The 26228-nt window shown below is 42.3% G+C and overlaps 1 protein-coding gene across 1 annotated transcript in view; it reads left to right on the top strand.

Moving 5' to 3' along the window:
• Ca10 (carbonic anhydrase 10) overlaps nt 1-26228 on the top strand; it is a 505400-nt gene that overhangs the window by 397726 nt on the left and 81446 nt on the right. Inside the window, exon 4 of the mRNA XM_060386982.1 lies at nt 314-499. Coding sequence (XP_060242965.1) covers nt 314-499 — 186 coding nt within the window. The remainder of the gene's footprint in view (nt 1-313; nt 500-26228) is intronic.

The raw sequence follows: 26228 nt of genomic DNA, 5'->3' as shown, positions 1-26228 counted from the left end.
AAGAGGGACAAATCATTTTTATAAGGTGCAATGTACAAAATAGTTGTCATGGTGAAAAATCTCTTGAGTTCTCCCTTTAAGTTTCTGAATAATAATAATGTTGACTTAAGCCTCACCAGAAGCACTCTAGAAGCTGAGTGTGAAAGGAAAGCCCTCTGAAAAGACCACCATGCCCTTCCTTCCACATGTGGGGTGTAGCCTGATTTGTCCTCATCAGAAGATGTAAATGGCATAGCTCTACCATGCACCTCTTTGGGTTTGGGGAGAAATGGAAAGAAACCCTTGTGTGATTTGTTACCCCATTGCCTTGTAGGTCAGTGGGACTATGTACAACACTGGAAGGCATGTGTCCCTCCGCCTGGACAAGGAGCACTTGGTCAACATTTCAGGAGGGCCCATGACATACAGCCACCGCCTGGAGGAGATCCGGCTCCACTTTGGGAGTGAGGACAGCCAAGGGTCTGAGCACCTCCTCAATGGACAAGCCTTCTCTGGGGAGGTACGTGCATCTTCCAAAGTGCATAAGGTTTCATGCCAACTTGCAGGATCCGGTGCCTGTTCTGATCAAAAGTGGAATGACAGATGGGAAGGCTTCCTTTGACTCTGGGAAAGAAGGTGTCTGCCTCCTTTCTCCATGTGTCTTTTGCATGCTGTTTCTCAGGAGAGGCGACAGTCAAACAGTATTTCCTTCTCAAACAGTAGCACAGGTCTCTTAGGACTCATGCCCTCGCATGTCCAAGAGCAGGGGTTCTCAACCTTCCCAATGGTGCAATTCTTTAATACAGTTCCTCGCATTGTGGTGACACCCAACCATAAAATTATTTTTGATGCTACTTCATAGCTATACTTTTGCTCCTGTTACGAATTGTACTGTAAATACCTGATGTGGAGGATCTCTGATATGTAAACCCCCATGGGGTCACAATCCACAGGTTGATAACTGTCCTCCAAGAGCGTCATTTAACCTCAAGCCTGTTCTGTGCCTCTTCACTTTTACCTCTCTGCGCCATCAGCCTCTTGTGCATCCTACGTGACAGCATAGTTTTCCTTCTGGTAAAGTGGATCTTGCATAAGCATGTAATGCACTGCAAAGCCAGTGTCAGGAATCTGAAGACTCTGCCGAAAGCCTGCAGAATGGAAATTCCATTATGTCACACCATTGATGGTGAGTGTCGCCGTGTGCCACCATCAGTCCAGACAAAAGAATAAATTGAAGCAATGCAACTAACCACAGTTTCAAATAAGATAAGAGATAAGGTTTGACCAAACTTCATCTGTGATCTGTCCCTGTACCTAGTTCACTCTTTACACTTACACTTGTGGGCAATTATAACTTAAGGCTCAGGGGTCCTCATATCATAAGTAACCAGTAACTAGGTTCCTAGAAAGAGTCCTCGGTAACTGATATCAAAAAGACTTTAAATTTTTTAAATGTGCATTTTATATGGTCTTTTTATTTTGCTATTTAAGGTCGTGGTTAAGCCTGGCAATTGTTTTTATGTGTTAAGGCCATGCACCATCGAATAGAGCACAAGTTAAAGAAATCCCTTAGCAGGATTTTAATGTGCATTCAAAATGCATTGACTAAGGGTTGGCTTAGGGACTCTACTACTTACTAAAGATATGGGATTTAAAAATGAAAAAAAAAAAAGAAAAAGAAAAAAAGGAGTTCTGGCCACAGAAGAGGTTCAAAGGGGACTATATTCAAATCATTGAAGTATAACGGCATGCGGAAATGGAGAGGTACAAAGGTCCTGGCAGCCTCAAAGAAAGATATGACGTATTTTACTTGAAGAGGTCAGGAGATGCTTCACAGAGGAGGTGCCCTTTGAACTGGGATGTGGAGAGAAGCTATGAAGAGTAATTTTAAAACATCAGCTTTGGAGTCAAAGGACCTGAATTTGTAGCCCCTGCTTTGATACACACCATGTTATCTTGGGACATCACTTGATCCTTCCAAGGCACAATTTAGACACCTCTCAAAGATATTTTAAAGTTTTAGTGGGATCCCAGATGTAAGGAGTACTCCGTTGATGGACTTAAAAGAAAAGATAAAGCAGGGGAGGAGGGATAGGATTAGAAAAGGGCCTCCGGGCATGTCAGGGCACTGTGTTTTTGAGACACTGCACATAGATCTCATTCGGTACTTTAGCTATCATCTATTAGTAATGGCTGCATAGACAATGGGCTTCAGCTGCACTATGAGATTTTCTCCTAGATCTGGAGGGGGAGACGTGTTAGGATTGACTTAAGGATGTCTGCTAAAAGGAAGTAACAGAAAACTCCCTCCTCTTCAGAGCTACAGGTCATGAACTGGAACACATCAGGAAATATAGCCAAAACAGGGGAAAACCTCACAATTCTGAGAGATGAGTGGAGGTCAGTCTCCAGTAGGGGATGTTTAAAGATCAACTCTTCCTTATGATAATATGCATTATTTTAAAGTTTACTGTCATTTTTTTCTTTTCTCTCTCTCTCCCTCTGGACTGTCATATTTCAGCGCTTACCATAGCACTGCTTCAAATGAGTGGGTAAAAATTGGATAGTTACTAGGCTAAAATCTTTATGCCATTCCTTCTGTTGTCCCAATATTTAAGTAGGTGATTTGCAGCATGTACATTAACAATGTATAATTGGCAAGCTGGGGTACTATGCAGATTGATGAGATTCGGGGAAGAGCTTTCCAAGCAATAGGGATACACACACATACACACACACACACACACACACACACACACACACACACACCTACAGGGCATGCCTGAGAACCAGCCTCAGAAAAAGGATAGATATATCTCACCCTGAGTAGATCACACTATTGTCATCAAATTTCTTCCCAAGTGCTTCAGTTTGCATGATCTGTAAGCTTACCAGTTCACAGTGCTAGAAGCCAGCATTTTGGAGGATCCAAATATGTCAAATGAAGATCATTTTGCACACTGTTGGCTTTTGAGATACTTAACCTGCCCTAGGGAGCAAGAAGAGTTGAGCACCTTTGCCACTTGAAGATAAAGACCTAGGGCCAACAGTGGAAGCGGCAGACAGAACACTTTCAGCCTAATACATGTTCTAACAGTGGGAGCTATATATCAATGAAATGAGTTTGCTTCTGAAAACAGTGAACTCTCGTTGTTGGATTTATTAAGCCCTGAACACTTCTTAAACAATGGGTGAACTATTAGCTTTAATGTGCCTTCTAATTACTAAACTCTACACAGTCCATAACTTTCTTCCAGAAACTTCTTCCAGTTAAATTCCAGTTAGCCTCAGGAAGGGCAACTATTTGTCACCCTCTGGCTTAACTTTCCCTATTTCTTTTGTACTGCCTTCAAAGTTTCCCTTGGTCTCTATTTCTGGGTGTCCTTTGAGAGAACGCAAGTAGACACTTCTTACAACAAAACACATGTTTATTTTGTTGACAGTGAGTAATTGCGTTGCCATCTGCCCCATCTATCATTGCCGATCATGATGAGTCAATTAATACCAGGCATTTTCCTTGGCATACCGCAGTGGCTGCTATCTGAAGAGCTGTATATTAAGTGTAGCCTTGTCTAGTGGGGTTATTATAATTGATGGTAATCATTTGCTTTGTTTTATACAACTGTGTGGATGTAAGACACGATTAGCAACTGCAGGGTTTTGTTTTTTTTTTTTTGTAAAAATTATTCATGTCCTACATGAAGAATTCCTGGGTGCCTTATTGGAGGTTGGTGATAAATGAGCACATTCAGGGATTCAAATGTCTCAATTTTTTAAAAGGTAGGGATTAACTGCTTTTAATAATCAAGCTCCTTAGCTTGCTAATCATTTTAAGTGCTTAGATTAATATCTAGTATAAAGTAGGTTATTTGTAGGATGAAACAAAAGATAATATTGGGAAAGAATCATGTTTGTGGATTAAATTCCAATGGTGAGTGTAGACAGAAAAAAAAAAAGTCTTTCTGACTTGGAAGAAATTGTACAAGTTCATCTTCAGAACCTCCTTTGAGTTCTTCATTCTCAAGGGATAAAGTAGCACCCTGAAAACTGTGCTAGCCACTTCAGAGGGCATCTTCAGCCCGACCTCTGATTCCTTTTCTCCTCTTTTCACGGCTATTATACTCCTGCTGTGTGCTGGACTCCGAGCACACAGCACCCAATTTCTACTCAGAAAAGCCTCAAGTCTATTGTGGAATATGTACATGTATTGAACCCACATACATACACACATACATGTACACGCACTTACACACATGCATGCATATATTGTGCATATATGCACACTGAAAACATGGGTATATCTGAGGCTTATTCCAAGAGAAAATTTATTGAATAGCTATCTTGGATCATAACAAGAAAGAATGATCAGCAGCCCTTCAGATTGCCTTGCTCGCTGCTCCCTCTGGAGGTGAAGTAGCAGCGCTGACCTTCCTGCATCTCAGCCTCCGCAGTCTCCAAGTCTGCTCAAAAGACAGGAAGAAAAAAAAGTCCATAGGTGTTTTATGGTGATGGAGATTCTATTTTTAATTGAAAAGAGAAACTAAATGTCATAGGTGAAATATAGGATGGCTCCATGTTTTTGTATGTCTCCGAATCAGAAGAGAGTCTATTTCGGGATCAATAAAAAGAAAAGGACAATGCAGCCTGATTCTCTTCAAGGAACCAATGATCTGTATCCTTGAGAGGCTGCTTCACATAAACACACAAGTTGGTAAGAATAAGTAACTAAAGCCAAGTTGTGCTGGCATGTGCTAGAGTGTGATACATGCTAAGGAAAAACTGAAAATCAGGGCCCCAGTAGGCACAGCCCATCATAGGATTAGGGGAAGAAAAAGCACTCTGCTTAGCACTTTTGCTGCTTCGCTGAGTCCTCTTGGTAGGGGTACTTTATTGGCCCAATTAGAGATTAAGGTAGAATAAGAACTGGAGTACTTAAATATAACAAGAATGCAGATAAGAAGGGAAGTGCTACTGGGTGCCATATACCACAAGAAAGCTCTTCCTGCAGCTAATAATACCAGATTTATCTCTCCAGCCATCATCTACTTCAGTCTACCTATTCTAGCTCCCCAAGATCCTATTCCTCCTCCCAGCCAGTTGGTGTTATCTCTCCTTCTCTTCCAGAGGAAGTTGTGTATCCCAACCACTCTATGATGCTACTACCCATCACTGTGGGTCTTGTATCTGCTTATTCTCGATTCTGTTGGAGTGGAAATTCTTTGCCAATGGAAATTTTTATTTGGCCAGTGCTCTATTCCCAGAACTTTGTACATTGAGCACAGAAGGACAGTCAGTATGTGTTTACTAGATAAAGGAATGAATTATCTGATTATTCCTCTTAAGCAAAGAGCTGTTCCTCCCTAGACACCATATACCTAATGCAATGTCCACAGTACAGTAAGTGCTTAAATAATGTTTGTGAAATGAGTAATTCAATCACTGAAAGAACAATTCAATCAACTTTTGGATCCCGTGAACAAAAATATTATAGATTTTTTCCTTGGAAATCTTGAGTTGTGCTGCATGTGCTGACTGTTCAGGAAATATACAACAGCATTTATTTGATTTAATTTATTTAATTTAACAGCATTATTTAATTTAACAGCCTTAAATTGAAGCGGGGGGGGTGGGAGGTACTGGAAAGATGGTTCAGTAGTTAAGACCACTGGTTGCTCTTCTACTCTTCCAGAGAGCTCAGGTTCAATTCTCAGCACCCATGTGGTGGTTCAGAACCATCTGTAACTCCAGTTCCAGGGGATATGATGCCATCTTATGGCCTCCATTTCATCAGGCATGGACATGGTACACACACAGGCACACAGGACAAACATCCACACACATAAAATAAAAATAAATTGAAGATGGACCATTTGGATAAAAATTGCCCAAAACTCCGAATGCTGTTAAAAACTGGGGGAAAGAAAGGGAGGTTTTGATAATTACCACTATGACATCTTCTGGAATTTTCAGAGGAGAATATACTTCATGAAAAATTTTAAACGTATTTATGAAGTACCACTCTATGTCTAGTCTTCATACGGTGGAAGACATAGAAGGATTAAACAGTTAAGTGTCTCCCTGAAGGGATTTCAGATCCATTAAAGGGACAGAGCACAGACTTGACTCACAAATGGCTATAGAATCTCACTGATAATACCTGGCCACCATCCGGCTGCTTTGTGAGTAACTTCCCGTTATCTCATTCCAAAGAACAGATAGTATCAATCACATGCAGCAGTGAGTGGGGGAGCTACAGGTGCCGGTTTAGGAGGTGTTTCCAGTCCAGTGGAGGAGACAGATAATAAATAATCTGAATAATAAGTGAGGAAATATCAGAGTACGGCAAAGGCTGTGAGGACTTAAACAGCAGAGGAGGGAGCTCAAGAGTTAAGCATGGCGGCATGAGTTACTTCTAAACAGGGCGGCCAGTGTGGGTCTCACTTCGAGAACAGTGTTTGTTAGGTTGACAGGAAGGTTGTCCAAGGGAAGGGTGTTCCAGGTGAGCATCACAGCGGGAAAGTGGGAGAGCAGTGAGCAGAAGCAATAGCAGAAGCCGTGTAGGCCTGTATGTGAATGCTGGGGCTGACACAGAGCACGGCTCCTTCTGCCTGTCTCTGTGTGGCCTTTGGCTTTTATAGCAAGTCTCAAAGCATCCTGACAAAAATTCTCTTTAATCAGCCAACACCAGTTTAGTGAGTTTGCTCTCAGTGTGAGCTCCTCACCTGAAGTAATGAAGGACCAAGGTCACACAAACCAGAACGCCAAGGTTGGATTTAAGTCCTCTGCTTCATGACACTGCTTCAGGTGAGCTAAGGTTTCTCTGTAAACTCCACGCTAATGGTTGTTTGCCTAGCTTTGGCTCTAGCTCAGTAGGGAAATTCAAACACTGAAAAGCCAAGTGAGGGGGGGTGTCTTTAAGGAGCCTGTGATCTAGCAGAAGACCCTGTCTTTCAACCAGACTGTTAACTCTTGGCAGTCCCAAAGTGGGTTGTACTCCTCAAAAATATCTCCCTATACACATAAATGAGCTGTGGGTAAATACTGCTGAACAAAGAAATTGAATGAGTAAATTAAGATAGTATAGACTAGAGCTTTCAAAGTGACTAAATTATACCCAGTATGTCATAATCAAAATTCTATAGTCATAATGTCAACCCTAATGAAGTTAATGTCAATATTAACCAAGATTTTTGAATTTATATGTTAAATTATTCACAAATTCAAGGTAAGTGAATTCTTTGGGGCACCTGGGAAGAGCAATGGAATAGCTGAGAGCTAGTGTGTTAGAATAATTCATTTTGATTCTTCATCTCAGTCCTGGAATCACTCCCAAGATCAAAATAGGGAGCTTGTCTTTGCCAGTGCTGAAAGGCAAAGTTTAAGGTTCTGGGAAGCAGACTTACCCAGACTGGGCAAAGTGGCTTTTAAAAAAAAAAATGTTTTTATTAATTACAGTTTATTTACTTTTTATCCCAGCTGTAGCCCCCTCCTTCATCTCCTCCCAATCCCACCTTCTCTCCTCCCTGTCTTCTCCTCCTATACCCCTTCCCCAGTCCACTGATAGGGAGGTCCTCCTCCCCTTACATCTGACCCTAGTCTATCAGGTCTCATCAGGACTGACTGAATTGTCTTCTTCTGTGGCCTGGTAAGGCTGTTCCCCCCTCAAGGAGAGGTGATCAAAGAGCCAGCCACTGAGTTCATGTCAGAGATAATCCCTGATCCCATTACTAGGAAACCCACTTGGAGACTGAGCTGCCATGGGCTACATCTGTGGAAGTGTTTTAGGTTATCTCCATGAATGGTCCTTGGTTGGAGTATCAGTCTCAGAAAAGACCCCTGGGCCCATAGTTCTTGGTTCTGTTGGTCTCCTTGTGGAGCTCCTGTCTCCTCCAGGTCTTTTTATCTCTGCCTTCTTTCATAAGATTTCCTGCACTCTGCCCAAAGTTTGGCTATGAGTCTCAGCATCTGCTTTGATAACCTGCAGGGTAGAGTCTTTCAGAGTCCCTCTGTGGTAGGCTCCTGTCCTGTTTCCTGTTTTCTCCCTCTTCTAACGTCCATCCTGTTTCCCTTTCTGAATGAGGATTGAGCGTCTTACCTAGGTTAGCTTCTTTAAGTGTACAGATTGTAGTATGATTATCCTATATTATATGTTTAATATCCACTTATAAGTTAGTATATATCATGTGTGTCTTTCTGCTTCTGGGATACCTCACTCAGGATGATCTTTTCTAGTTCTCACCATTTGCCTGCAAATTTTATGATTTTCTTGTTTTTAATTGCTGAGTACTATTCCATTGTGTAAATGTACTACCAATTTCTGAATTCCATTCCTCAACTGAGGGGCATCTGGGTTGTTTCTAGCTTCTGGCTATTACAAATAAAGCTGCTACAAACATGGTTGAGCAAATGTCCTTGTTGTATGGTAGAATATTTTTCAGGAGGAGTATATGCTGGATCTTGAGGTAGCACTATTCCTAATTGTCTGAGAAAGTGCCAGTGGCCTTTGAGAAGCCTAGCAAGCAGGGATTGAGATCCCAGATGCTGACCATGCATAGTATAAACACAACTGCAAGATGATGTTGACTGATCCATAGGGTTTTGCTTGGGACATTATTATAGTTGTGTCTGAGAAAGGAAAGCTCAATCTACTGAGCAACTTCTTAAATTGTCAATTGTAGATGCTCACAGTGGGGCAGTCTAAGATGGAAAACACTGAAGGCAGTCTGTTGAGTCACTATTCCATGTACTCCATTCTAACCTGCATGTAGTTCTGGTCTGGCCCACTAGAATGTCATTATGATGGTCACTGTCCACTTCCTTTGGATTCAATATAGCCTTCTATATTGTTTCCTAAAAGCAAGGAGGGAATTGTTATATTGCAAGGTAAATTTTAAACACAGAAACTTCAGAGAACTGGAATTTGATTGAGGTTTGGCATCAAACCTGACTGTCACCATGGCAACCATCATTGTCATCATTTTACAAGTGTTGAATGTGGTCTTGGTTTATTTAAAAACCAATGAAAGGGAGCTACAAAGATGGCTCACTGCTCGTGCAGAGAGCCCGTGTTCATTTTCCAGCATCAGGCACCTCACAGTTGCCTATAATTCCAGATCTAAGGGACTTAAAACCCGCTTCTGGCCTCTGCAGGCACATGCACACATGTAGTGCACATAAATTCACACAGGCACATACACATAATAAAACAAATAAATCTTCTTTTTAAAAGCCAGTGACATCACACCTACAGAGAGGAGTAATGCTCATAGCACTTCTAGGAACTAGCTGGACTTCGAGAAAAAAAAAATCTCTTTTCTAAAGCCACGGAAATAGAAGTCAACTGAAGAAGAGTTTCTTAAATTGAATGACTTATTCCTTGTTGTTCTGACCCATGTGAGCAGTTCATGAAGTCTTGAAGAGTTTCAAGGAAAAGTAACACCTTCCACTTTAAGGTACAGACTAGACTTGAAACAAGTGATTGTGCACGCCGTCCCCAAATGTGGTAGCTGTGCCAGGAGCACCTGTGGGGTCATCTCTTCCAACACACCTGCAGAATCATCACCAAATGCCAGGAAAGGCAAGAGACCTGCCAAAGGTCACTAACACTCAGTGGTAAAATTAGGATCCGATCCTGATTTTCCTTACTCAAAGTTTCAATTTTTAATGTGCCATGTTAAATTTACAGTTCTGCTGAATCCCAGGGTTCAAGAGACATTTTAGGTAATTTAGAGGAGTCACCCAGTATAGAGTAAAGACATCTGCAAAATCATATTTCCTGCATCAGCAAGCAGAACACCAAGGGCGTTAATAGACATAGCCTCAAGACAGCAAAGGCATGGGCCAACTATTTCACAAACATGAGCGATGAAAAGCATCCACAAAAGATGCATGTAGAAGTCGACAAAGTACTCCTTCCAAAAAGAAAAAAAAAATATCAAGCCAAGCCAAAAATCAGATTGCAAGAAATGTAGAAATAAAGCTCAGAAAACTCAAACCAGAAAAGGTAGTCCCTGAAGATGCTTCCCTGGGTCTCAGAAGGAAAAATCAACCCCACTGTTGCATGAAATGCTTAAGACCCAGAGAAGAGCATGTCTGATTGCATGTGGGTTGATGCCCCAGGTCTCGCCTCTGAGAAAAAGGTATCGGACGGGTCTGATGCTCTTTGGGTGGATGACACCTAAATGAACATTGGTGCAAAGTCCCAATTTATTTCTAATATTAGAGATCAGACCTCTACTCTTGCCTGATGCAACTAAAACAAAAAGGGGGAACTGTAGAGAGCTGCGTAATGCCGCGCCTTAAAGATGGAGCTGGTTTCCGCCTTCCACCTTCCCGATGGTGAGTGCTCTCTGTCATAAACAACTCCATATTTGGCTAAGGCTGAGGATCTGGCTTGCTTCCATGTATGTGGACCTATCTAAATTGCCCACGTGGCACGCTGGGGTTGGCTACCCAGAGGCTATTTAAGCTGTGGGCTGGCTTTCCCCAGGGTCAGATGATTGTTCAAGGTTCCTGAATAAACTGCATTGAAAAAAAAAAAATAGAGAGACAGGGTTGTGGAGGTCCTCACACCAGACATCGGGGGATCTGAGTTTGGATCCCCAGAATGCCTGTAAAATTGTGGTGTGTGCAGTGGCTGCTCATAATTCTAGCTGTTGGAAAGCAGAGAGACAAGGGATCCCATGAAAGCTGGCAACCTGGATTAGCTAGAATTGGTGAGGTGCAGGCTCAGGGAGAGCCCTACCTCAGTAAATAAGGCAGAGAGTGATCAAGGAAGAGACTTGTCTTATTTAGTGTTTCTCCTGCTGTGATGAAACACCGTGATCAAAAGCCACAACATGGGGAGGAAAGGGCTTATTTCACTTCCACTTCCACATCACAGTCCATCATCAAAGGAAGTCAAGGCAGGAATCCTGAGGTAGAAACTGAAGCCCAGGTCGTAGAGGGACACTGCTGCCTGGCTCTGCTCCATGAGGCTTGCTCAGACTGCCTTCTTAGAGTACCTAAGACCGTCAGCCCAGGGTTACCACAGCTTGTCTTGAGCTGGACCCTCCAACATCAATGAAGAAAATGCCCTGCAGGCCAGCCAGGTGAGATTTTTTTTTCTCAATTGAGATTTTGTCTTTCCAAATGACTCTATCTTACGTCCTCAAGCTCCCACACATGCACACACACACACACACACACACACACACACACACACATCCTGTAAATGTGCCATACATACATGTATATATTACTCACACACTCGTGATCAAGAAAATAAAAGAACCTAAAGCTATAAATACTGTTTCTGTGCACTTTGAATATTCCCACCCTCACACACCAATATCCTCCAGAATGGTTCTGTCACGGTAAATAAAAGTCATCTAGGTACTAATATCGTCTATCCACCTTGTGAAGGTACTGCTATACAGCTCAAAAGAAAGCCATTTAAAACTCTTAGATTCATCTGCTCTGACATATCGACAAACCTCTTTTGAAACAAAGCTAATCATCTCAACGGCACTGACTTAATTGCTCACCAGTTGACGGAGAATAAACAGACCTGAGGATTAAAATATGAACTAATTACTGTACTCGATTCCATTTACTTGATTTCATGTTCCATTAATTTTTTTTTTGCATCATTTCTGGTGGAAGCCTTAGATTTATGGTCACCTCGAATGAATTATGCCACTTAGTTGCCCGTGGCACGCTCATGTTCAGAATCGGTTGGAAAAGGGCAGAATTCTGGGCAGTAAATACTGAGGCAAAGCAGCGGAGGATATAGTAAGTGAGGGTAATTATCCATTCCCAAATACCAGCCAGAGTCAGTGTCTATAAATCTATCCCTATCTCGGCACCGAAAGGGCAACACCGGAATCGCATTCATGATTATTCATTGGATCTTCTTGTTAAGACGATCTCCAGGAACAGTGCTTGTCTCTGCTGGAGGGAGGGCTGGAGGGAAGCAGAGAAAGTATGGGAAGGAGAAAGGGCATGGACCTAAGAGTCAGGCATGCACATTGCACAAGGCAACGTTGTAAATCAGGATATTTGGTTTCAAGAGCCTGTCCCGTCACTGGGTAGCTGTGTGGTCTTGGTAAAGGAAGAGCTGTGTAAATCGTCTCTGGCCTTTTTGAGCAATTGTGATGGTCCTATATGTGTTTCAGAATATCTGCCAAGCGCCAATAAAACAACAACAAAAGCCCCTCCTGTGACAGGACCCTTTAAGTGATAAAGAAAGGGCTGTTTGAGTCAATTATCGGCCAGTCCAAACAGCACTCAAATCTCTTGCTGATAAGACATGTTAGAATAATTACATGAGTTAATATGGCCACGCCTACCAGCTGTAATTTACAGAGCATATAACATGTACTTCTCATGCCCAATCTGCACAATAACTGAGTCAATTAGTGCTGATTCGCACCATTTTGTGCATAAAGAAAAGAAACTTGGAAAGATTAAAGGATCTGCTCTCAGTGTAGCCCCCACCCCGTGGATGCAGGGAAGAGCTAGGATTTGAACTCAGATCTGTGACTCAAGCTTGTACCTTGATGACATCTCTGGCTCTGAGTAGCTCCTTGATCATAGTTAAGTCCAGTCTCTCTACTACTGAAAGGCCCACTCTGAGACCTGACATGATCTTTCGGTACGTCTGGGTTCTGCTTTCAAACAGCCTACATTTTCCCCCTGGCTGTAAAGTGAGACAAGAGCCTACCTCTCTAAACTGCACAATCTGATGTGAAATATGACGCACATCATTTCCGTGTGCTTGCTGAGGACTGTAGCTCCCTCATGCACCTTCCCCACACAAAGGAGAAGGATAACAACCAGGTAGATATGCACAGATCAAACATAACCAGCACAGTGTGTATACCTGTAAATTTGTGTATAAACACATTTATTGCTTTCTGCAAAGCACAAGAAACTATATTCCTCTGTTTCAGGGGTGGCTCGGATGGATACATTTTCTGGCTTTAAATGGTGTTTGCTGAGCTAGAGATTTCTGGAGTTGGCCTTGGAAGTGAATCCTGCAGGAGCAATTTGGCAAAATGAGCTTAGCCTGGAGGTTTTAAATCACACTTCCAGCCAGAAGGGGAAAGTCCCCCGGGACCACAGGCCTCTGCACCAGGGCTGCTGTACCAGATCTTCAAAGCAAACCTCTGCATCTGTTCCAGGAAAGACTAATTGTGTATGGACCCGAATGGCCACTACACACAGCTGCTGTTTCTGTAAGGTCCATCCTGAGGGGTCAAGCATTTCCCATCCATTGCACCTGCCTCTTAGGGCTGATATGCTCTCCTGGCTTAAATGAGGAGCTGTAACTCGTTCACATGAGCAGCTGTTAACAGTTTAAAGGTAACAAGTGTTAGGCTTATTAGTTCCTGGCCTTGACTCCTCCAACACTTACCAGTTATGACACACTGGGCAAGTTTTTCAACTTCCTAGTATCTCAATAATGAGTCTCCCCTTTAATAAGATGAACCAAATAGTGTTGCCTCTGCTATAAGAGCATTTTGACCCCCTCCCCAGCTTTAATGAATTTAGCATACAAACAAAACTATTCAGTGACTCAACTGCACAGTGTGATATGACCATGCCAATGCTCCCACGAAGCATTGTCACAACCATGTAAATATTTCCATCACTCTGAAGAGCTTCCTTGTGGCCCCTCACAGTCTTCCAAGCCCTGACCTGGTAACTGCTCATCAGCTAACACTATACCCTGGACATGCTTGACCTTTTTGTTTCATTTTATCACTATGTTGTAGAATGCTGTCATCTTCGCATGAGATGGCTGTTGCCTGCCTGAACTGTTATTATCCGTGGGATACTTGCACAAGATAGGGCCCATCATGGAGAAGGGAAGGCTTAAAAGGCAGCCCACTAACCACATAAGACCTCATCCCTTCATAAGGATGTGTGTGTGTGTGTGTGTGTGTGTGTGTGTGTGTGTGTGCCATTAATGATTGCTGGGGTAAGGGACATTTCTCTTTGGTGGTCAGCCATATTCCTGTAAGTAACCCCAATTAAGCTTAGTGGTGTACCAAGCTAGACTTTGCTGGAATTATTTCTTTTTATTAATCTGGGTTGAAAGATGTTTGTTCATAGATTCTTCAGGAAAAAAAAATCACACAGCATAGACAGTAAAGTTGACTTGGTTTGCTTTTGGAGAATGGTTCTCTAAATTCTAACAGATACAGAGAAGCTGGATGGCCAGCGAGCCACAACCAATATCCAAAATGATCTGCCCAACAAAGTCTTGCATTCAGCAGCTGCTCCAAACACAGTAGCTTTCCTTGGCACTGACATGCTTCCTCAGACTTCCACATCCATCAGCATTTCAACCCTTCACCCCATCTAACAAGAATCCAGAGTGGCATCCAGGCAGGAAGTGAAAGTCTTATAAATTACATCAGCCATTGTTAGTTGGTTCAGGGCACTTGGCTGGTTGACATTTTCCTTCAGCTGTTGTCAATGCTGCCAGTGGCAGGGCTGGCGAGAGGAAGAAAACCCGCCATCTTTGCAAAAGGTGCTGTCTCCTGCTGGGCCTGTGCCCGCCTCAGAACTGTAACTTGTCCTAATACCCACTGTGATGGTTTCCAGAGGTCAGGTACTGCCTGTGAGAGTGCAGCACAGTAAAGCCATGAAAGCTCCTCCTTTGTGAATGTGATTAAGAACCTTATAAAAGATGAGCCATGAAGCAGATGGCCAGCCTGCCCTTCCATCTTCCGCCATGAGAAAATGCAGCACCCAACCTCCCTCTCTGAAAAATATAGCCCTTGTCCAATAACAAGGACCTCACTAGAACCTTGTTCTTGGACTTCTTATCCTCCAAAAGAAGTTCTTCCATTGATTATTCAGCTTCGGGTATTCCATTGTAACAGTACAAATGGACTAAAATACTTACTCAGGAGTGAGGGCCGGGAAGAATTCAGAGCTGGGGTGTGGTCAAGGAAGTGCCTCCCTCATCCAGACAACAGGAGGTGTCCTTCCCAAGTCCCCAGGCGGTGGCTCATTCTTGCAAATGGCAGCAGTGAACAGACCACATCTCCTCGCTTTAGACCAGCTGCTGCAATCACCTGACCTGATTCCCCTGGGGCACTTCAGCCTGACACAGTAGGACCTAGAATAATGGTAACAGCTCCCACGCTCACTCTCAGAAGGATCCTGATTTGGGAAACGGGCATACCAACCTGAATACCAATGAGACCGAATTTGTCTTCATCCACACCAGTGGTGTGTAAGGGTTCCCTTGCCCACATCCTCACCACCACTTGTCATTTGTTTTCTGAGTGGTTGCCAAGGAGTCCAACTCAACAGATCACAGAGACATTCACATACCAAGATTTATTATAACACCGTTCACAACAGCTGAGTTATAAAACCAATCTTAGGGATGGATAAAGAAAATGTGATAGAAATACACACAGTGAAAGTTTTTGTCAGCCCTAAAGAGCAAAGTTGTGTTGTTTGCAGGAAAGCTGGCCCAACTCGAGATAATTATATCAAGTGAATTAATCCAGTCTTGGAAAGACAATTATATGTTTTTTTCTCATCCATGGTTCTTAGAGCTTATATGGCCAATATGACATAAAAGCAGAAGTTAGTTTCTAGAGGTTCAAAAGGTACCAGTGGGAGAGGGAGAGAAGAGAGAGTAAGAGAGATGGGGGGTGATGTTTTCAATATATAAAATATACTTGTATGAAAACTTAAAAACTAAATAAATTAGACCAAAAGAAGTGTCCCGGCTAACTTGGTGGATAAGCACATGGTCACGATAGATCTAGATGATCTTATGCAAGCCACTTAAACTCTCATTTCCTTTACCCATAAAATTAAAGGACTAACTAGAGTAGCCTGACCGCATCCCCCTATAGTTCAAACATGTCCCCCTACAGGCTTTTAGAAGCAGAGTCTCACTTTGAAGCACAGGCTAGGCTTGAATTCACAATCCTCCTGCCTCAGCCTTCTGATTGCTGCATTTTGAGGACATACACCACCATTCCATGATGGAAGTAAAATCTTCTTGGATAATCTCACAATATAAATATCGCTTGAGGGTGATGGTGCTACCCAGAGCATCAGAACCACTGGTGTGTAGTAAAATCCCTGTGTTACCTTGGAGACCTTCTTCTGAGAACTGAGTATATCCTTTGTAAGCAGCCATCTTCGCATCTGCCTGAGGGGAAATCTTGGGAGTTTAAGTCATTGTACATGACACCGAAAGTTAGAGCTGAGATCGTTCTGCTGGCTTGAACATGCAACCTTAGATAGTGAATTGAAATATATTTTAACATATTAAAATATATTAGTGAATGATTCCTTCCTGCCCCTGTTGCAGTCACCACACATTGGCACGCACGCATACAGACATGTACACATTCTATCACACCTCAGTCACTCACTGCCTCCAAGGAAGATATCCCTGTGGTTAACAGGGTATTTCACTGGAAACTACGGACTCCCTTTATAGATTTATGTGTTTTAATTACATTTTTTGTATTTTAATTACAATTTAACCAATTTCTCTCCATTAAAGGCCCCTAGGAAGGAGCCCAGGGAATCACCATCATCACTCATTTAGGCTGTTTCTATTCGGCTTCTAAAGGACCAGAACAGGAGATGATGTCACCTTAAAGATGATGTCCCTTCTGGAGTGGTCATCTAGCCTCCTTTCTGTCGCAGAAAGCAACTGGCAGCTTCTCGTTTAGGACCTCTGAAGCATCCAAACACTGGATCCCACCCAACTCTAGTGGCACTTAGAGTATTCGATTAGCTTAATTTACATTATTTGATTTTCTTAGGGTCATCTTTCCTAGCTGAAGGGGTTTGTTTCTCCCTTAATTAAAGAACACATTGGTTCCAAAGCATTCAGAGCAAGACCAGCCCCTTCCATCTTCATCTCTCTCAGTATTATCTCTCTCTCTCTCTCTCTCTCTCTCTCTCTCTCTCTCTCTCTCTTGATCTGTGTGTGTGTGTGTGTGAATGTGTGTGTATACCCACATGTGCACGTGTGTATGACTTCTGGGTGTCTTTCTCTTTTATTCTCCACCTTATTTTTTGAGGCAGGGTCTCTCTTGACCCTGGAGCTTGCTGTTTCAGTAGACTACCTGCCCACAAGACCTAGAGATGCTCTCATCTCTTCTCTGACCCCAATGCTAGGATTACAGATGCATATCACCACACTGGGCTTTTACATGGGTTCTAGGAATCCAACACCAGGTCCTCAGGCTTGTATAGCAAGCGCTTTGTCCACTAAGCCATCATCCAGCCCCTGGGAAAGATCTGGAAAGAAAAGTATGAATATGGCTGAAATAGTAGGAGAGATCCCAGACAAATAGAATTGCCTTCTACTAATGCAGAAATAAGCGCGGGTAACCCAAAACAGGCAAGCAGAAAATTCAGTGTCTTATGATTGTCACAACAATCTCACTCATCACAGGGATACCAGTGGCACTCCATGGCCTCATCTCATCTACCAACACGATCTAACTGCCTTTCCTTCCTACCAATGCACATACATCACAGACTGGCCTTCACTAAGTCACCCTGGGAGTTAGTGTCAAACAAACTAACATGTGGATACCAACTCTCTCATACTTTCTGCATGCCCTTTAACAGATCACATAGACCTTTACCAAATGAAAACAAGGGGAGTTTATAATAGCATCAACTTCTGAGGGTTCCTGAAACAGTAGCATGGCGTCTGGCCAAAGTAGGTACCAAGTATGTCTTTTCCCCTTTCCCCCTTTATTTTGTTTTCTTCTCCAACAGTTGACTACTTGGAAGTCTTATTTCTACTTAAAAGAGAAAAATAAAACTTCAGACTTAGAGATAGACTACTTGATTTAACAAAGGGGTCAAACTGTTAAAATGAGGGCTACCTTCTCCCTAACCAAAAAAAAAAATGTTTCTACCATAATTTGTGACTACCAGACATAGTTCTACCTCATGTCTCCATCAGAGTCCAGAACTCAGAACAAAAAGAATTAACTTTTGTTGCCCCAGTGACTTGAGAACTGAGGTCCGTTTTTCCTTCCTTGGCCACCTTGGGTAGACTATGTTCCCAGATCTCTCTTGGTCACCTTTGTCAGGGACTACAGGTCACGAGTCTATGACAAGTGTAACTAGGCATGGAAAACCCAAGGAATTCTTCTGTCCCTTGTATTGACTTACCTTTTCAAAGTCCCAGCTGTAGGACACTTTCTAAAAGCCTTTTGAGTAGCTAAGCCTAGGATAGCCTCCCCTGGGATAGTTTTCTCATTATTAATATTTTAACAAATGCCAACAGGTTAGAAGCATGTGGCTTTCTTGAGAAGAGACTGAGCTTAATCACCATTGAAGGTGTTATTTAAGGTTATTTAATTTTAATGCTCATTTTAATTAAAAGAAAAGTTCAGTTGCAATAGATCTTTAATATTGCAGATGTAGGAATTTTTTTTCAATATAGACATGCCTTTTATTTGTTTTCCAAAAGAAAAAGAATGTCTGCTTGGGTGAAAAACTGGGGATCAAGGTTAAGTTCATAAAAGCACTGCTTCCTTAGCTGCGGTATGACTGGCTTCATTTCAAGCAAGCATCAATCCCTTTAACCTCCCTTAAGTCCCTGCTGATTTTCTAGACAGATTTACAAAACATGTCAACCAGGAAATAATGACCAACAAGTTCAGAAAAATAATCCAATTTGGGAAATGCACGCCTTCCTCCTAGGGTTTGCCAAAGTCTGAACAGTCTGCTCAATACCTTCTTTGTCAACGATGTGAAAGAATGACTAATTCAAAACAAGTCCTAATTCTGACATTTGGCATAATGAAGTATATGTGTTCACCCAGGAAAACGTGCTTGAGCTCCTACTGTGTGAGCCTGCTAACCTGTACGGTATTTATGAATGATGCTCAGCCCATGTGCTAAGAAGAGACTGTTTCATTCCAGTGTCTCTCTTGCTGCCTACTATGCTAGAAGGCAATGTCTGCAATGGGAACGGACAGGGACTGCTATTCTCTAGCTGGAGATGCTGGCAGGAGGCTGTGAGAACACTGGGAATGCTTGCGCTGTCTCTGGGTTCTGCTGTAGTGCTAGCCCGAGGCAGGTCATTTACTGTGGTCTATCACCATTTCTTGATCTATACAACAGGCTTGACAGTGGTGTGAGTCTATGCCTCACTGACTCATCTTCTGTCCCAATTCTTTGGTTATTTGACAGATATTTCTATCCCAGACTTATTTTACCTTCCCTGATGGTGTGACTTAGTCTCCCTTTTATGTTTTCTACAAAGAACATAGCCTCAATGTCCACAGCATTCTTTCTTTCCTTCTTTCTTGTTACCAGGAAATGCAGAGAAGACAATAGAATTCTCTACTGTCTGAACTGTAATGAAAGGAAAGAATCCTGTACACTTAAAAGTGATAACACTCTCTTTATTTTTTTTTAATTCAGCATCAAATTGATGGACACTAAAGAGTCACAGTTGCCTATTCATTTATCAAAGGACCCAGTTAGCTAAAGAAAGTACCCAGGGCATAATTATGTATTCTTAACTTTCCCCTAACAGAGAGGCTGTTATTCTAGTGTCTAGAGAGCCTGATACTGGAAAGTGGGGTGTCTATGTCTGTGTATGTATATGAGAGGCGAGGGCATGCTGCATAAAAAGTCCCGTATAGGCACCCCTGAGAAGGGACCATTTGGTCATAAAACTTTAAAAGACATGGTGTCAATTACCATGAGGGCTGGTTGGAGAATAGAATTTCCTCATATGGAGAAGCCAACGCAAGGCCTAAGTAGGGAGCTGGATATCCCAAGTGTGCTCAAAGTACTCAGTAGAGCTGACGTTGGAATAGAAAGAGATCTGAGAGGTGGGAGCAGTGGAATAGGAGGGGGAACCATTGGGCAATGTTTCTGGACCAGTGTTGGGAGTCTCACTTTCCCTATGGTTGGGCAATGTTTCTGGGCCAGTATTGGGATGACATCTTAATTTCCCTATGGTGATATGAAAGGGCTTGAGCAGAGATATGACAGTCTGGCAGTGTCATGTTTCTGCCTACATTGGAACCTGTGCCCTCCCTGTGATGAGTGCACTTTCCTTGGTCTCCTTATGACTAGCTCCTTATTATTGAGATCAGAGCTGGACTTGTCCCTGTCCAGCCGGTCCCCATCCTATCACCTTCTCTTAATTATCTGTTCAACCTTGATTGTCATTGATCACGGTTCTTGTCTATCCATTCGCTTAAATATTTTTCCATTGCCTTTCATGTGAAAGCTAGTTCTACTAATTCCTTTCTTTTCACATGAGGAAAGTACGCAGTGACTTCTTTCCAAAGAAAGGAAGGTAGAAAAGAAAATGGTAAATTTATGAAGGATCTGTTGAAACAACCCCTGAGCTAAGTGACCAAGATGGAGGCCAATATACAGACTGATTCTGCTAAGATGTGATGAGAAGGGGTCTCTGCCTTTATGATATGCATCAAAAGTCCACAGGTGCAGTGTGATCATGTGGTAGTATCAGGAAAACACCCTTGCTGAAGAGCATTTCTCATGACTGATAAGAACCCTCCAAAAGTTTAAGATTATGAAAAACAAAGTCGTGGTGTCGCATGCCTTTAATTCCTGAACTCAGAGAGGTAGAGGCAGAGGCAGGTGGACCTCTGTGACTTCGAGGCCAGCCTGGTCTACAGAGCAAGTTCAGGACAGAAAAGGCTACGCAGAGAAACCTCCTATGAAAAAGGAAGGAAGACGGACGCCTGTCACAGATTGATGGAAACTGAGGAGAGACAGCAACTAAATAAATGTGAAAAAATAGAGTAGGTAATGAACCAGGAAAAGTGCAATGCTGGAAACACTGTCTGATTATGATGTCTAGTTAACAGGATAGCACTAACACTGATTACTTTTTTAATTTTATTTTTATTGTTAATTATGGTTTATTCACTTTGTATCTCTCCTGTAGTTCCCTCCCTTTTCCCCTCCCAACCCTACCCTCCCTTCTTCTTCACCCATGCCCCTGCCCCAGTCCACTGATAGAGGAGGTCTTCCTCACCTTCCATCTGATCCTAGTCTATCAGGTCTCATCAAGAGTGAATGCTAATTTCTTAACCTCAACAAAAATATCACAAAGTAATTTAAGATACTAAACATTGAAAGAGGACAAATCAAAGATATACACAGCTTCCTGTGATACCTTATTATCTATAAGTCTAAATTTATTTTAAAATAAAAATTGGGGGCTGGAGAGATGGCTTAGTGGTTAAGAGCACTCACTGGCCGCTCTTCCCAGAGACTCAGGTTTGATTCCCAGTACCCACATGGCAGCTCACAACCATCTTAACTCCAATTTCAAGGGGATCTGACACCCTCTTGTGACCTCCTCAGACACCAAACACAAATTGATACCCAGGCTTGCATGCAGGAAAAACAATTGTACATATTAAATTAATATTTTCTTAATTTTACATTTTCTTCAGTATTAAGGCATCATTTTATTTTTCCATTCTGATTCTTTAGTATTCAGAATGGTAACAGTTGCTTAATAAATATTCAATAAATAAATGGGGTGGATACTCAGTAAACTCAATAATGGCATCTTAAAAAAAATAAATGAAGCAATTAAAGTGCTTTGCCAAGTGCAAAGTACTTTGCAAGTAGCTATTTACAAATACAAGGGAGTTGTCATTAGTATCTCATTTTTTAATGGGGAAGGACTGCCCATTTCCTGAGGTACAATTTCAAAAAGTAACAGTTTAGTCAAGGGCTTGGATAAGCCACTGATTCTGAGCAAATAATTTCTGAATATCACTGGCCTGTAACCATCTATTTCTAAAGATTTTTTGGATGACTCTGAGACAAAAGAAATTTCACTTAAATGTTTTTTCATCATCATCATTATCATCATCATCATCACCATAATCACCTTGGTGACATTTATTAATCCAATTTCATTAAAAAATGTGTAGGATACCTCTCCTACTCCATGGCTGGCTATTGCTCTGAAAACAGCTGCCGGAGACAAGGAGAGACCTTTACTGAAAGTGAAAACATGAAATTACAGACTTTTTTCCTTCCTCTTCCCCTGCACCTAAATGTCAGCTGCTCTAGGAAAGGTATTCTTAGGAGGATCTGGTAGGAGAGAGTTTCCTGAAAGAAGTGGGAAGGGGTAGCCAGTGTCGATGAACACAGAGTAATCCACTGTAAAACCTCATACAGCTCTCCCCCCTCCAGCACCACCACTTCCATTCCTAGACAGGGTTAATGACCCCTGAGACTTCCACATAGCGCATACAGTGTGTTTTTATTGAGCATCATATTCTTTTTACATCTTAAGGTATCGTCCATCCTCAGGATTGGTACAGATTTCTGTCTCTAATTTAAAAAAAAAAGCATTATAAGTAGTAGAAGATAGAGACTGTGTAATCAGTGACATAATTAATTAATGCTTTAGTAAATAAACCCAGTAATAAATGACTGGGATCAAGCTCTAACCAAAGGAAGACTACAGGTATCTACCTTCTACTCAGCCTTGAAGAAAAGGTGTACAGGTTCGATGGGGAAATAAACAACACATAGAAATTGAAAGCAAAAACAATTCTGGTCAGAAAGCAGACTTACTCTCTTTGATGCTAGGGGAGAAATAAAAACTCAAAATCATCTTTTGCCTATCAGCCAAAAAGCGGTTCCTGGGCACTCCCCTGTGTCTAATTCATATCCCGAGGACGTGTGGAAGCACCCAGGAGGGCAACGTGGCTGGCCTCGCTGGGCAAAGGGCTGGGATGCTGGCCATACCGGGCAGAGGTTACAAGAAAAGCTCTCCCTCACCTTGTTGATATGCTGGGCAGCCACCTACACTTCACTCCCCGAAGAGCATGGCTCATGCCAATGAAACCTTGACATTTGCTGAAAGCAGAAAGAAGGAAGATCTGTATTCTATTAGAGCCCAAGCCAGGGCAATGGGAAAACTAAGAAATCAAATGGACTTACATATCTTTTCTTGTGTGAGGGGTACGGAAACTATTTTCAAAGGAGATCTGATATGTTCATGAATTTTTGGTCTGTCCAGGTGAGAGAAAAGAGGGTCACGTTGGCTAGTCATATCAGTGTCTGTCCTGCCTCGCTCTGAAGCCACTGGCACCCTGAGATGTCTTAACAGAAAGAGAACTTAAATCCAGGGAACATGGAACTGAGTCTGGTTTTGCCACTTGCTGCTGCTATGGCCATGCACTTCATGTCTGTGAGTCTCTGTCTGACCTTTTGAAGAATGATGCATAATGTGTGTTAACCTGCTTTACATCACTAAGACAAGTTGGCTAAAATAAGCAACTGACAAAGAGGGGGGCTTCTTTTGACTCACAGTTCTAGACGCTTTGTTAGAATATTGATTGGCAACATTGCTTCACAGCACCTGAATGTGAGAATGTGTGACAAAACAGCTTACTCTATGATCCTGAAGTAAAAGAAACAGAGGGGAGGGTATCCTGTCCAGAAAGCTTCCAGTAGGCTCCCAGTTGCTCCTGAGTGGGGAACCAGGCCTTTAACCACTGGACCTGTAGGCTACACTCCAGATACAAGCTAGAGCAAATTCCCTTCCCGCTTGGTTATCATGAAGGCAAGAGATGGTGACTAATGATGCTTAAAGCAGCTCACGGGGGAGTGGGCATCTGATCAACACTCAAGTGAAAACTCTCACCGTTATCATTAGCCATCCCTAGGACTGCCATCTTCAGCACACATTTGCAGGTAGACCAGAAGGCTCAAACACCAATTCCCTGAGTTTTGGAGGCCTGAAAATAGCAGGAGTGCACAGGAGGCTTAAGACAGGAATCTCATTAAGGAGATGGGGTTCCTCATGGGTCTTCAGGGACAGGTATACTGTGATTTCACTCTCAAGTCAGTCCCTAGCAGTTGTATTTTCACTTGCAAAACCTCATTGCTTTAGAGACCACATAATTTGGTTTTTGGCTTTGAGGGGCTGTCACGATACTATTCCAAGAAAACGAAATGGAAACAAAAATTTACCCATGAACCTCCAACTCAACAAATCAACTTGCTTTCTATTTCCCAAGTTCAGCTAAAAGGTACTTTAGACAAAGACAGAAATGAATAACAACACTTCATTCGGAGACATTTGGACTTTCTTTACCTCATCCAGAAGATGAGGATACTGACCAATTCTGTACCCTTGTTGGTGACTGGCTGTTTATAGACAAAAATGTGCTCCAAAACTTGTTATTTAATACTATAAATAACATACTATAGCCCGGCTAGACCTTCCTAGTGCATATGTGAAAAAAAAAAAAAAAAACAATTTCCTTAAATGGAAAGTTTAAAGAACCACTTGATCATAACATGAGTCCCAGCCAAAGAATTATTTGGTTAGGTAGTTCTTTTAAATAGTCTAGTAATTCATGAGAATGGGTTTGTCTGCCACCCTGCAAGGACAGCTTCATGGGCACACTTACTGGAGAATCTTTCTACCACTTAGAGTGGCTCTTTTCAAAATCTCCCACACTCTCTAATCATTCTTCTCCAGCCTTCTCCCAAACTCCCCATCGTCTCACACTCCATCAGGGCTGACTGTTGCTGCCATTCTGCTCCAGGCCCTCACAGCCCCACAGCACTATGGGGATCAGAACTCAGGGCAAAGATGTCAGAGCATTGGCTTCTCTCACAGGTGCCCAAGGCTACGCCATGCATGCTGTGGACACCCAGTAAACACAAGCTGACTGGCTGCAGTGGTGCCCAGCTAATGAGTGCCAGGCTTTTTATCTGAGCTCAGAAATAGGAGGACAGATGGAGAGGAGAGCAGAGGGAGGAAACAGCTTCACAAGGAGGCCGAGCTAGCACTATACCAGCACGCTCGTCAAGCATAAAGGATTTTGATTTCAGAAAAGATAAAAGGGTCAGCAAGAGCCCTATATGAATGGCAAGTACATTAAAAAAGATTTCAGTCTGATCCTGTTTTTCTTACATCAAAGGAAAGATGAACTAACTGGGTTTCAAAAAAAAAAAAAAAAAAAAAAAAAAAAAAAAAAAAACCTTCCCCAATGACCTAGAAGAAAATACACACATTCATAATTCTTTGAAATTACGAGACGTTACTTCCCTAAAATATGTGTCTTTTCCATAGCCAGCTGTAGAATCACTTTGTGGACAACATGCCCAGTCCTGGCATGGTACCAAGGGGCATGCCTGCCCTACACCATGTCTCAAGTACCACACGAGCACTCACTAGCTGTGTATGGCCTTGTACAGAACGCATCCTGCTCTTGGCTTCACCCTCCAGATTCAGTCTTGGTCCTCAGGCTAAGCTCCAACCTCGAGCCACTCTTCTATAGGTCAGGTCTCAGCATCTATGGGTTCTTGGCCAGCCTGAAAACATGCGTGCCCGGGTTTAATTGGTCCCTGACATCATTTGCCTATGCTATCTTTTGGACCACTCTCTCATTTGTTCCAGTCCTGTGAGTGAAAGGCCCATTGATAAAACTGAATAAATTTTGGTATTCTAATTGCATCTTCCCAGTCAGTCAATTAGTCTTGCCTATCTAGGCAGAAAAACAAACTTTATGAGGAGTTTTTTTTTTTATTTTCTAGATGACAATAATTGAAGGGGGAAGAAGAGATGAGTACCAGATTGCTAGGACAAAGATTGTTCTTTAAGAACTGAGTAGTGTAACCAAATGAGAAAGGACAAAACAAAGAATAAAGGCAAGTAAGTTTAAATCCCAGCTCTACCAATGACCATGAGGCCTTGGGCAAGTCACTTGCTGATCTAGGCTTTATTTTCCATTCATAAAATGAAAAGGTTGCCCACATGGTCTTCAAAATGCCCTCCAGGTTTAATATACTTTGATTCTTTCATTACAAGTCTGGCTTTCTGAGATTCTATTTTCTCATTTGGAAAATAATGATAATATGTCTAGTCCAAATTTTCTCTCAGGGCTATTGTAAGTGTCAAATAAGAAAATGCATGGAAGTCCAGGGCACACTGTTAATTTGGGTGAGTGGGCAGGGAATAAGAAGGCCCTGAAGCCCTCATGCAACCCACTGCTTAGTCAAGTTCCTTGTATGAGCTGTGACTGTGAAAATGCAACCCTCTTCCTCTTTTGTCCAATTAAAGAATATTTTCAATGCATACAAATTATTTCCAGATTCGTAGGAAGCCTGTGTTTGTCCTGATAAAAAGATACTTATTAGAAGAAAAATGTGGGCTGGAGAGATAGGGGTGTCTATAAAGTGCTTGCTTTGCAAACACAGGAACTGGTGCTCAGTCCATA

This window comes from Meriones unguiculatus, chromosome 7 (assembly GCF_030254825.1).
Source record: "Meriones unguiculatus strain TT.TT164.6M chromosome 7, Bangor_MerUng_6.1, whole genome shotgun sequence".
In the NCBI taxonomy this organism is placed as follows: Eukaryota; Metazoa; Chordata; class Mammalia; order Rodentia; family Muridae; genus Meriones; species Meriones unguiculatus.
The sequence above is the reverse complement of the archived record's forward strand: the minus strand, read 5'-3'. Positions and strand labels throughout refer to the sequence as shown.